The following is a 13,434-nucleotide window of genomic DNA, read 5'->3' as shown; positions in this document are numbered from 1 at the left end:
TTTGTTTTAAAACCTGTTTGAATAAACCAACTTCACTGTTATGAGGTATTTTGATATCATGGCTCAAACAGATCAGATGTGGAGATATCGTGGAAAGCAGCAGCAGGGGGACGCGTTCCTTTGTTGCCATTCCTGAAATGGGCTTGTCATGGATCGAAGTCCCTGTCCTCAATCTGGTGGCCCTGACATAGAACGCCCACTGCAACCATGGCTCACCCCAGTCAGCGCATAATTGGAGCCAGCTCGGCCTCCACCTGAAAATGTTAGGTAGCCAAGACGTTGTCCACTCTGCCAGAGAGGCCCAGGCACAGTTGAGCCCACGTGAGGAGGGCTCTGTGTGTTCCTAGGAGGGTAAGAAAGGGGGATGTTGGGCAGAACTCAGGGCAAAGAATGAGGGCTTTCCAGTCCGATGGAACCAGGAGTAGATCCCAGCTCCACTGCCTCTTGACTTGGTTACATCAGGTTACTTCCTCTTGCTGAACCTGAGTTTCCCCAAGAGTAAGATAGACAGCCCTACCTCAGAGAGGTGCCTAAGGCTGAGCTGGGCAGGGCTCTTGAGCACAGTACCTGGGTACCAGGGATGTTCAGCAGATGTTAGTTCTCTTTAGTGCCTGGCACCATGCTGCCTCTTTCAGAACCATCTCTCTTGTATCTGCCACCTGCCTTCTCTGACCTGCAGATATGAGAGTGTTGGTCCTGAAGGTCGTAGCTATTGCCCAGCTGAGCTCTGCACACGAGTCTAAAACTGGTTTTAAACTTCTGTACAGACCCTGAGGTTCCTCATTCCTGCAGGCAGGTTCCTTTATAAGATCTTTGGGGGCCACTGGTCCCTTTTTCACTCTCCGCCATCTCCAAGGAGAGCCTCATTCTTTCAGCCCATGGTTTCAACCAGCGATCAATCGGCATCTACCTCTGTGCTCTATCCACCCCTCCCCTATCCCCTTGTTTACAGCTAATAAGATAGTGTCCTGGTCCCAAGTCAGAGTTAAGTCCATTGAAAATGACCTGAAGAAGGTGAGATGTTTCCATGGTAATCTGATGAGCAGAGTTTGACTGGAATAGAGATAAATGAGTGGAAGCATAGAAATTAGGTCTGTGGTAGTCAGCCTCCTCCCTGAAGTGGGGGGGGGAGCTTCACAACGGCCCCCAGAACTTGTGTGGGCTCCCCTGATCAGTCACTGCCTCTGAGCAACTGTGCACAGAGCCTGCTGCAGCACCTCTGGGGGGGGGAGCTTCCAGTTTAATGGCTCTCATTCTGTTCCTTGTCATCATATTGCTACTTTGAATTCTTAATCTTCATTGAATTTAGAGAAAGATTTGTTTTTGTAACAAAATCAAATGAGCAACTTTGGTTTCATCTAATATGTAACAGAAAGTTCTTGATTCAACTCCTTGCCTCGAAGGCATCCAGAGTAGTTGCTCTCCTTACATGGTTTTATAAATACTCTTGTAGACAGTGATCTCATGCAGTTACTGAATGAGTAGTTACAGAAACACCGTGTTATGCTGTAGCTCAGCATTCAGTCTTTGGCATGGCTTCCTCCATGGTTTAATTTTCTCGCAGTCTGTTGAAATTCTTCGAAGTGGGTCAGTGGCATTCACAAAGCACCACACCTCACAAAGCACCACACCTCGCAACCAAGTTCTTTAGAGCCCAGCTCAGACCGCCCTCTTCCCTTCAGTGTGTGTGTGTGTGTGTCTGTCTGTCTGTCTCTGTCTGATGGGGATGAGTTGGGGGAGGTTGGTAATGTCTGCCCACATCTGTTTGAGAGAATCATTTTCATATCTCTGCCTCATTATCAAGAGTAACTCATGTTTGGAGTTAAGTCGTGGCACAGTGGAAACAAATTTGACTAGGAACCATGATGTTGCAGGTTCGATCCTTGGCCTCGCTCAGTGGATTAAGGATCTGGCGTTGTGAGCTGTGGTGTAGATCACAGACGAGGCTCAGATCCTGCGTTGCTGTGGCTGTGGTGTAGGCTGGCAGCTGTAGCTCCGATTCAGCCCCTAACCTGGGAACCTCCACATGCCGAGGGTGCGGCGCTAAAAAGCAAAAAAAAGAAAAAGAGTAACTCATGGTCACTACCAAAAAAAAATGTTAAAGATTCACCCTTGATTCTAACAGGTACTGTTAACACTCTCATTTCTTTCTAGACAGTTTTTAAATATTCCCCAAATCAGTTCTGTCCCAGAGGCACCTTTGTTTACATGGAAAGGCTAAGAGTTCGAAGGTCAGTCACTGTGGCTCTGATCGACCCACTGGAGTATCTGGTTTGATAAGGCTTGACTAGATCCTTGACAAGATCACCAGCTGTTTCTTAGAGGAAAATGACTCACACTGGAATTACCTATGCCTTGCCTCCCATTACAAGAAGCGGGGTCATCCTTCATGCTGTAGCTCCTTTAATAGCCATATCCCGACAGCTGTTTCTCAAACCTAGCCTTGCCTTCCCATCTTCCTCACCACTGCATTAGTCCAGGTCCATATCACATCCCAGTGACAGTATCCCCATCTTCCTAACCCATTTAGTCCTCCATATTGTCATAGTCCAGAGCTGATAGGGCCGGTCCTTTCCACTGCAGGAAGGAATCTAAATCTGTCACCATTGTTCAAGGACCTTTACAATCTGATCCCAACTTCATCTACAGCCATCAGACAAGCAGCCCTGACACCTCTCACTGTCCTTCCAACGTGACAAGCTGATGGACACAGCTTCCCTGGTGAAGCCTCTCCCAGTCCTCCCAGCAGACTGAGCGGCTTCAACCCTTGGTGTTGCGTTGTCCAGTTCCACGTTGAATGCACAGTGCAGTGGTTGCTGCAGGGCACCTGGCGAGGAGTTCCAGTCGGCAGCCCATCTCCTCCACTTCTGCTCAGTCCTCTGAGTCAACGTTCAGGCAGTGCCCCTTTTTCCATCGAGGATAAAAGCTTGCAGAGCAAAAGAATGAATGTGTTTATGACATTTAACACATACTTACTATTTTTAGTATCTTAATTTTATAGAGAACTTTAACCCCACAGACCTTAGCATCAATTAAATATCTTAAGATATAATGAGTATTTTTGCCTCAATCTGAAGAAAATATAGACCAGTGCTTGGCTTGATCCAAATTTGTTATATTATGAAGTCCTCATCTTTTCTGGGCCTCTCTCTCATTCCCTTCTTCCCTTTGTCTAAGAAGAGAACTGGCAACATGCCTGTAGGAGGAAAAGCACAAGAGAAAGTACTGGACGAGATGGGATGAGAAGTGTAACTTGCATGGAAATACTTCACTCAGGCTTTATGCAGTGGTACTGGTCCATCGTGGGAGCTGTGACAAGGTTTATGTAATGTGTAATCAGTACTGCTGCTTTGTGAGGAAATGCTTCCCTTCACATAAAATCCTCTGCGTAATAGATTCTAGATTTGATGGCAGATCTAATGTCCTCAATGAAATGTTGACCGGAGGTCAGTATATGACTTGAGTTTAAGTTCCTTCAGTGATTCTGCTCAGCATTTGACTTGTACATTTTGGATATCTTAATTAAGTCTCTTCCTCTAAGGGTTTCAGATTAGCAGAATCGTCTGCCATGCATTTGGTGTGAATGTCTCCAAATGAGTTTTTCATCTAAACAGTCAACACACCAGAACCCTTTCTCTGGAACCCTCACCAATACAGTGACCTACATTTTTAAATTGATATTGAAAAAGAATTCTGCCTACAACTAAAACTGTCTTGTGATTGCTCCATGTCCCTTGCTGAACCTCAGGCCACAGTCATGGGAGAAATAATGAAAAAACGTTGGGAGACAGATTGTGGATTTTAACACTGGGCAAGATTCCTTCCCATGCCTGCTTATAACTCCCCAGTGGGCCAAGACTTAACATCTTTGCAAACACAAAATGTCATAGGACATTATTAGTGCCATTTAATGAGGGGCATATGCTTGAGTGGTTGGTAAGAAGAGAATGTGGATTCCAAAGACTCCTGCCTGTGACCCTCCTGAAAGTGCTCAACGGGAAGCTCCACGCTAGGTCTTCACAGAGACACCCTGCACGAGTGCTTCTCGTTGCCCCGCAGGCATTGTGGGTTCTGCCCTTTGTGCCTGGACAGTGAACACCTCCCCTGCCAGAGCCTTCCAGGGAGAACCTGTGCTCCAGACACCGCTTCTTTCTGAAGGAACGTTCCATCCAGATTCTTTTATAGTTATTCATTTATAGTGACCAGTGGTTAATGGAGCTTCCTATAGAATCTGAGCATAGAATTTCCCCAGATTAGGAGGACACATCCAGGTATCGGCCCGTCCATTGCCCCACCCCCACCTCACTCCATTGATTGGCCCCATCTTTGCTTTGCTAATCAATGGACCTCCCTCTGAGCCACCCTTCCTGAGCTCTAATGGGAATGGGATCACTGGTAAGTTCAGATAAACCAGGAGAAGGTGTTGCATCAAACATAAAGGAATTTTCAAGGAAAGGGCTGAGGAAGGGAGGCCGTGAGGATGGAGGGGGAGAGTGGAGAGAAAAGGAGAACAGAATGTGTTAAGCTGTAAGTTCTTAAAAATATGTCGTTCTTGCCATGGAGTTCCTGCCGTGGTGCAGTGAATTAAGAATCCACCTGCAGTGGCTCGGGTCTCAGCGTGGTACAGGTTCAATCCCGTGCCCAGCTCAGTGTGGTAAAGGACCTGGCGTTGCTGCAGCTGTGGCCGGGATTCAGTCCCTGACCCAGGAACTTCCATGTGCGGTGGTTGCAGCCATTAAAAAAAAAAAAAAAGTTCTCAAAAACCATAGTTTGCTGGAAAAAAAAATGGATTGAAATGAAATCATTGTTTCTGAGGTAGGACTGTCCCAGTTGATGACATCTAGCATCACTGAAAAATGAAGGGAATGATTATTTCAGTGCTAATTCCCCTCTGGGAGAGCCCAGGACACCTGCCAGTTCCTTGTGACAGCCCATTACCATTCCTTACCTTCCATGCATCGTTTACATACGGATTAACTAGAGATAGGAATTCCTGGAATTGTTTCCACAGGTCTCCTCAGCGGGACTTTTTATCTCTTCCCATGGGAAACGAAACCCCTGAGTGTGTCTCTCTGCCCGTTTGTGTTTGAGTTGTGGTTCTTTCGTGTAGTATGTTCAGTGGCCCTATGATGATTACCCTTGTCTCTTGCGATGAGCGTCTAATGACTCTTAACCAGCGGGTACCCTTCCCAGCTGGTTGTCACGGATACTGCCCTGCGTCAGCCTCAGTGGCCCTTGATCAGGTTCAGGCCACAAGATGAGAGTTCCAAAGCATCCTCTGAGCAGAGGAAAGTAACAGTCGAGGATTGGGGAAGCAGAAGTGTCACCTAGTAGAATCCTAAAGCATGTCATGATTGTGTGAAGCTGGTCCCCTCCACGTCTCGGGCGTAGGGAGAAATGGTGTCTGTCCCGTCGAGTGACTCCACCATGTACTGTTCTTTTCACTAGAAGACACAATCCCAAAGAAGGTGCTGTGCCACTTCAGCGGGAAGGCCTACGCCGACGAGGAGCGCTGGGACATTGACAGCTGCACACACTGCTACTGCCTGCAGGGCCAGACCCTCTGCTCAACCGTCAGCTGCCCCCCGCTGCCCTGCGTCGAGCCCATCAACGTGGAAGGAAGTTGCTGCCCGATGTGTCCAGGTATCTAAGCCACTGCCTTAGGTGCCATTTTTCTTTTATTTTTATTAGAATATAGTTGATTTATAGTGTTGTGTCAATTTCGGCTATACAGCATAGTGACCCAGTTATACATATATGTATACATTCCTTCTCTCACTAGTGTCCATCGTGTTCTTACCTCAAGAGAATGGATGTAGGGAGTTCCCATCATGGCTCAGCGGAAACAAATCTGACTAGTATCCATGAGGACTCAGGTCCCACCCCTGGCTTTGCTCAGTGGGTTAAGGATCCTGCATTGCTGTGAGCTGTAGTATAGGTCACAGACATGGCTCGTATCTGGCATTGCTGTGGCTGTGGCATAGACCGGCGGCTACAGCTCCAATTTGACCCCTAGCCTGGGAACCTCCATATGCCACATGTGCAGCCCTAAAAAGACAAAAATAGAGAGATTGGATATATTTCCCTATGCTGTACAGTTGTAGCTCATTGCTTTCAAGCTATAGTATTGATTTAAGAGAAAACTAGAGCAGACTCAGAACCTCCTCCACCAATCTCTGCCCAAAGACATGGCAGATCACTTGAAAGACTATGACCATCCAGGTGAGTGCCTGATAGTGGTTGCATGCCAGAATTGCCCTGGTTCTTCTGATTCGTGTCCTCTGAATATTAGTGACAGGCCTTATGGGTATAATAGACCTGGGATGACACCTGCCGTATTTGAGTAGCAGTTTTAGGGCAATGTTGGATGAGCCCAGTGGAAAAGGTTCACAGTCAGACACAGCAGGGAATACATTCAGCAGTTGTTACAAGGTGGCTGTATATCAGAACCAAGATAGAAGAGCTGCATTCAAAGAATGTGATCTTGGTTGGGTCTTTCTTCAGGCCGTCAGTTCCAGCAGGCCAGCCCATGCAGCCTTCTCCCCAGCCCTCCCATGAACTTTCCCTCTCTTCCCACCTAGACCAGAACCACGGAGGGCACCCCCAGCTGGCTGTTTGCAGAACCACATTCCTGCATATGTCACCACATCATGTCAGCTCAGGAACCCACCTCCTTGTTTCAACCCTAAGGGCCCCCCCAGATCCTCCACAGGCTTTCTTCTGGTTTCCACGTCTGTGCCTCCTGCCAAAACAGCTCCTTTATCTTCTGCCTCTAGTCCCAACAGTGCAGATCTGAGCCCTCAGCAGGACAGCCTCGGGGCAGTGTTCCAGATCGAAGGCCCTAAACACACAGACAGAACAGACCATGCAGACTGAAGGGAGGGCTCACTGAGAGCCTGCGGAAGCTCTGAGCCAGTCGGGAGCCTCTCCATCTTCACCTCGATTCTGTGTTTTCTTGCAACATTGTATTAGCTAATAGACTCTTGCTCCGTGCAGTACAGTTACGCCAACTTAGAAGTGGCATAAAAGTGGAACCATTAAACCCAAAGAGTTTCAATGAACTCTGCACACCTTTGCCTTTTGTTGAGGAATTATGCAAACTAGTCCTAACTGGGCACTTCTAAAAATGGTCCTGAAAAAGGAGGAGCTGTTCTGCCAGGTCAGAAGGCGATCCCTTTTCAGATCCCTTGGTTGGGTGCTTTTTGTAGTTTAGTCTCCTTGGCCTTGTTTAAGGTATAGATTGAGAATCAGAAGTTCACTTCCATGATGTTATATCACATGGAGAAAAATGAAATCCTTAAATGTTTTCCATGAGATGAGGAAGAGCATGCATTTTCTCACTGCATTGGGATTGCTTTATCTAGTACATACATGGTGTCAGGGGTTTCATACCAGTTTTCCTGGTAATTTGCTTTTAATAATATAAATGGTGAAACTTGACCATATTTAGTCACCCAAGGTTGATTTTGTGCCTGCTCTGTGCAAGTACCGTTTGAGGCCCTGGGGAGGTAGCAGTGAATCCAGCCAGGTCCCCGTCCACGCAGAGCTGCTGTTTTCTTAGGGAGAAATAGGCAGCAAGCAAGTCAACAGTAATAGCATACAAGGTGAGGACAGCAGCCACAAAGAAATGCACAGTGAGACCAGGGAAGTTGGAGGAGACTGGGCAGGAGAGGGAACAGGGTGTTTTCATGATCCAGGAACACCTCACTAATCAGATGACATTTATACAGGAACCCAGAAGAATGGTAGGAATAAAGATGTAGAGGTAGAGGCAGAATGTCGGGTAGAAGCAGGACAAAATCCTGGGTTGGGAACACTCCATGAACATTCCAGGAGAGGGGGAGGAAGAGTAACGAGAGCAGGAAGAGTAACGAGAGGCAAGCAGAGAAGTAGTCATGGGCCTAAACATGAGATCTCCTGGCGATTGTAGGATTTTATTGGGTGAGATAGAAACTCTGGAGGGTTTTGAGCAGAGGAGCAATGAGATGTGACTTGCAAGAGTGGAAGCAGGGAGACCAGTGATCCAAGTGGGAGCCGAGCACAGCTTGGACCAGGGCAGAAGCTATGGAGGTGAGATAAGTGGCTGGGTTCCCGTTTTAGGGAAAGGGAAGAATCCATAGGATGTGGACGCAATGTGAGGAGTGAGTGGAAGAGAGACCCCAAGGATGACAACTAATGCTTTTGACTAAAACATGGGGTTGCGGCTCTGGGGCAGAATCAGTTTGGCCTGGGTCATTTTTAGTTTGACATCTCCATTGGACATCTAAGTGGAGATACTGAATAGGCAGTGAATATCTCTATGGAGTTCAGGAGAAAGATTGGAAAAGGATAGATAAACTTGAACTTTGTCAGCCCTAGGTGGTTTTTAAGTCTTGAGACGGGATGAGGTCACCCAAGGAGTGAGTGGAGATAGAGTAGAAAAGGGAGCCAGGGACTGAGCCCAGTGATCACCCACCTGTGGGAATCCAGGCCAGTGAGGAGGGACCAGCACAGGAAACAGAAGAGGGGGCCCCCTCCACACAGGATGAAACTGCAAGAGCTGTGCCCTGGGAGCCACATGGAGAAAGTAATGCCGATGGGTGACGTCAGATCTGCGCTTAGCATTGTTCTAGTCATCTTGACACGAGTTGTTTCCGTACAGCGATGGCAGCCAAGTCTTCTTGGTGTGGCTTCCGGAGAGAAGGGGAAGAAGTGAATTGGAGATAGTGGTTACAGAACTCAGCCACAGACCATGAATGCTAAGTTCACAAATAGGATTTGCCTGTGGAATGAGAGGTCTTAGAGGCTTTGAAGGACAGATGGGCTCTCTTCATTGGAGAGAAGAGGGTAATCTGATCAAAGACCCAGAGACGGAAAGGTCAAGGCCAGGTGCCCCTGGACTAGAGAGTTCTAGGAGCAAGAGGTCAGGACAGAAAAGATGGCTTCGTCCAAGAGTTTTAGGGCCTTAAACGTCAGATGAAAAGGTGGACTTTATCCTTTGTGAGGAGGCGCATTTGTGAGCAGATGAAACACATCATGAAGGTGCTTCGGGGAGACTAATGGTGATCTGCAGGAGGGCCTGAAGCAGGGAGAGACCTGAGGCCGGGATACCTGTGACTTGCATTGTAGGTGTCCCAGGTGTGTGATGATAAGGACCCTGATGAGGTGGTGGTGGTAGGAATGGAACTAAAGAGTCACTGTTCTCGGTTATGAGTTTAATAAGGGAAAGGGGGAGGAAAAGAAAAAAGAAATTCCCGTTGTGGCGCAGTGGAAACCAATCCGACTAGGAACCATGAGGTTGCGGGTTCAATCCCTGACCTCGCTCAGTGGGTGAAGGATCTGGTGTTGCCGTGAGCTGTGGTGTAGGTCACAGAAGCAGCTCAGATCTGGGGTTGCTGTGGCTCTGGCGCAGGCCGGCAGCTGTAGCTCCAATTCGACCCCTGGCCTGGAAACCGCCACATGCTGTGGGTGTGGCCCTAAAAAGACAAAAGCAAAAAAAAAAAAAAAAAAAGATTTATCCAGTGACTTCTCAGTCAGCCCTTACTGTTGCGTTGAAGTTAATTTCTATTAACTCCTTTCTGTATCTGATGTATTGTTGATGAATCATGTCTCCATCTTATCTCAGCAAATTTTGCAGTCAGTCGACCTCTGTCACCTTACATTTGACTAAGCACAGCCTATTGAGAAGCCTGGATCCCTGTCCCAGGATCTCTGTGTGATGTTGGTCAAGGCCCTTCACTGAAGCTTCACATTTCCACGTCTCATCTTGATGGCTCAGGCTGCTTGGCTTAGTCCCCTATACACATCAGCTAACATTCTGAATAGCCTCACCCCTGCAAAGCACTTCCCCCTCTGACATCTTTGGATATGTACACCTGACCTGTGAACTGATTCGCTGGTTTGTGCTTGTCCCATTTTATAGAAAACTGAGTGTCAGAAAAGTTAATTATCCAAAGCCATGCAGCTAATTAGCAGAAGACTGGGAGTCCCAGTCCTAAGTTGGCGTATGGTTCCAACTCCCCAAAAATGGTGCTGTCACCTTGTAAGCATCCTGCCCCATATTCCAGAAAGGACATTTTAAAGAGAGTGGCTCTTACAATATGCCAGGTGCCTCTGAATGTGAAACACATTCCCGGCAAGTTGTCTTAGGTTGCTCTGAAGTTCAGATTGAGTCTGACCCCAGGCGTAATTCTTAATTGTGACCAAATGGCCTTGATCTAGGCAGCCTGGCCAGATGAAGTTCTGCGTTACTCCCCTGGCCCTGTCATCCACAGTGTCAGCAGCTGTCAAGGCTCTGGCGGTAAATGCCAGAAGCGTTCTATTTTAGAGTTGGGGTGAATGCAGTGTCTGGCCATGGGAGGCATGGAAATGCAGCAGCACCCACACTTCTTTTTGTTTCTCTAAGCAGTTCTTTGCTGAAAGATTTATCCTTTTTTGGAAAAACTGCTCAAAGGTAGCTTCCCTCTCAAGTTCACATTAAAGGGAAAAAGACCCTCTCCCCTTAGACTTGCGGGCCCTGAACTAGAGCTTTTGAGTATTTGGTGATAAAGGAGGCAGCATTGGGTGGATTTTAATCAGAGCTGAACTGAATTGAGTGGCACAAACTGACCCAGAGGACAGGCTGTGAGCTGGCAGACAGTGAGAAGTTAACTCCTCCTGAGAGGCCCACGAGGGCAGGACTGGTCTTGCTCACAGCTCTATTCCCCAGAACTCAGGCCAGTGCTTGCCACGTAGGAAGTACTTGGGAAATACTTACTGAACAATGGTGATTATCACGCAGGAAGATATCCTCCTCTGTCCTGGGCAGATCCTTCCAACTTTTCCGCTGTTGCCCAGTAGAACCTTGCTACACATCTGTGGGAAGAGGACTCACACTGTCCAGTTTCTGTTGTCTGCGGGCTCTCGCGCTGCAAGCTGCCTGTAGGCTGGTTCGAGGCACAGAAATTTCACAGCCGCTTCTCCACAATTCTCACCCAGGAAAGACCCTGAGCTGAACTGAATTGATCCCAGCCTCAGGGGCCTCCTCGGAGGTCTTTGCTACTTAGCTGCTGACATTTACAGGTTTTTGGCACAGATCTCACATTCGCCTTTTCTCTCGAGGCCCCAGAAGGCAGTGGCCAGCCAGCCCCAGATGTGATAGGAGGGCTTATTAGTGCTGTGTGCTGGACCAGGCAAGGCAGGATTTCTGGGTACCGTGGTGCTGAAAGATGTACCAAAAACATCAAGGGGGGTTTTCTTCCCAAATTCCTCCAGAAAATTCACATACCGGGGTGTCTCAGTAAGTGAGCTAAACATCCCCCTACACTGTCGTCAGAATCACCCGGCCTGGACCTACCAAAATCAGGACTGCGAGGGTCATCACATTTTTCTAAGCTCCTTGGGTGATTCAGATATGATGGATAAGTTTGGGGATCCCTGGTCTGTACTCAGGGCCCTGCCTCGTAAATGAAAATGTTTTTGGCAAATTCTCTTTCTAAGTCTAAGAGTCCTAGGGGCCCATTGAACCTTTCAAAACTCTTAAGAGTGTATAGTACTGTGTCTGTGGTCTCATAATTTACGTAAGAAAGTAAAAGCCAAAGTGACTTTATTCTCCGGGGGCAACGGAAAGACCTGGGCTTTAGAAACACAGAACTGGATTTGAAGCCCAGCTCTCCTGGTTCCTAGATGCATCTTCTCGGGCAATTTGCTTCATTTTTCTGAGTTTATTTCCCCAGCAGGTACTCAGTTAACTCATAGTGGGAGCTTAGCATGTACTCTCTTCTCTATCATGCTTTTCTTCTCTCAGATTTATCTTAAGGTTCAGTTCCTAAAAAGGCTGGTTATTTGGGAAGGACAGTGATCACTCTAAACAGAGAGGATGATTTTATTTTAACTTAAATAACATATTTCATGTATTTTATTTTGGACTAAACGAGGCTGTTTGGCAATACTAAACACTCACTAATAAACAATGTTGGGGAAACCTTATTATAAAAATCAGTAAATAATGTGGCAGGACCTGGCCAAGAAGAAGAACACGATTAGTGCAGACTGTTGTCATAGTTTGAAAGTGGAGGTTCTTAAGAATTATTTCTCTAACAATTGACTAGTTTTTGTTAGCTGGATGAAGTAAGGATAGACAATATGTAGGAGCCAAGGAAAGCTTTGGATTTTCTCACAGTCCCTTAAGAACTTAAAACACCAAAATAACTTTGGTATTTGGGATTAAAGAGTATCATTCTTCTCAGTTTGGTTTCATGTTATAGTAGCTTATTGGCCACAGTGTCAATATGATCAAATTAGATAATCTAAATATATTTACTCAAGATCAATTTCCAATCTGCATGGTTCCAGGAGTAACACAGCAGACATTTAAGACTTAAGCCAGGCAGCTCCTTACGAGGTCTGCCCACGTCCATCTCCATTGAGGAGAAAACGAATAAAGAATGGAAGATGCTTTAACTTTTTAACTTCCTGTCACATATTTCATATAAATGGATTAAAAAGCAAGTTATTAAAGTATAATATTTAACTGGTGGAAAGTAAAAGAAGTCTTCCGTTTCAGCTTGCACAAACCTATAGAGCCAGCACCATCTGTCATGAAAAGGCATGGAGGAGTAAACCTTTTTCCCCCTTTTAAATGATTAGAGGACATGTTTCCCACCCCTGCCAAGCTAGTGACTCTCTAGCATTAATGATGTCAATGCAGAAACTGGGTCTTTGATGGCCCAGAACATTTTGTATTGTGTTGGATTAAATTGAATGCACCATCCATTTGATTGAGGAAACAAATGTCAACACTGAGTGGCCCCTCCATTGTCTCTTATGAAAAAACAATCCTTTTCTTTCAGAAATGTATGTCCCAGAACCAACCAATATACCCATTGAGAAGACAAATCATCGTGGAGAGATTGACCTGGAAGTCCCCCTGTGGCCCACACCTAGTGAAAATGACATTATCCATCTCCCCAAAGGTAAGTGCCAAGTCAGTTGAGATCTGTCTAGTCTTGTGTATATAGTTTACCTTTTTTTTTTTTCCCCCAGAACTTTTGGGTAATGTTATAAATCGCATGCCCAGGGAAGTTCAGATAACTTAACTGCTTAGCTCTAACATATTTAACAACCTAGGATGATGAAATAACTCTGCAGGTAACTGGGTAAAATGCCTCCTTTCTGGCCCCACATGCTCAGACACTTAAGTGTTGATAGAAAGAAATATGTTCTTGGTCCTAAGAGCCTTGGTATCTGGAATTTCTAAGCCATCTCTCAGATGTTATGTAGGTGAATAAACTTTGGTAACAGAGGAATGATAAATTATTCACTTGTCCCCATGGATTCTATACTAAACATGTATGCATTAGGTTACCCTCTATTTCCAGGTAGTTTTCACTCCATGGGAAGTTTAATTTTTTACTAATGTGTTGATTTTTCCACTCATCAGGTTTATTCCATGCTTTTTTCCCCTTGCTCTGTCCT

The 13,434-nt window shown here is 46.4% G+C and overlaps 1 protein-coding gene across 3 annotated transcripts in view; it reads left to right on the top strand.

The window, feature by feature from the left end:
- The window catches only part of CRIM1 (cysteine rich transmembrane BMP regulator 1), a 202,513-nt gene that overhangs the window by 181,915 nt on the left and 7,164 nt on the right, over positions 1 to 13,434 (top strand). For all 3 annotated transcript variants that reach the window (XM_047782289.1, XM_047782291.1, XM_047782290.1), the window contains 2 exons: positions 5,449 to 5,643; positions 12,810 to 12,932. In XM_047782289.1, the coding sequence (XP_047638245.1) occupies positions 5,449 to 5,643; positions 12,810 to 12,932 (318 nt within the window). The remainder of the gene's footprint in view (positions 1 to 5,448; positions 5,644 to 12,809; positions 12,933 to 13,434) is intronic.

The sequence above is a fragment of the Phacochoerus africanus genome, chromosome 5, assembly GCF_016906955.1.
Source record: "Phacochoerus africanus isolate WHEZ1 chromosome 5, ROS_Pafr_v1, whole genome shotgun sequence".
Classification (NCBI taxonomy): domain Eukaryota; kingdom Metazoa; phylum Chordata; class Mammalia; order Artiodactyla; family Suidae; genus Phacochoerus; species Phacochoerus africanus.
The sequence above is the reverse complement of the archived record's forward strand: the minus strand, read 5'-3'. Positions and strand labels throughout refer to the sequence as shown.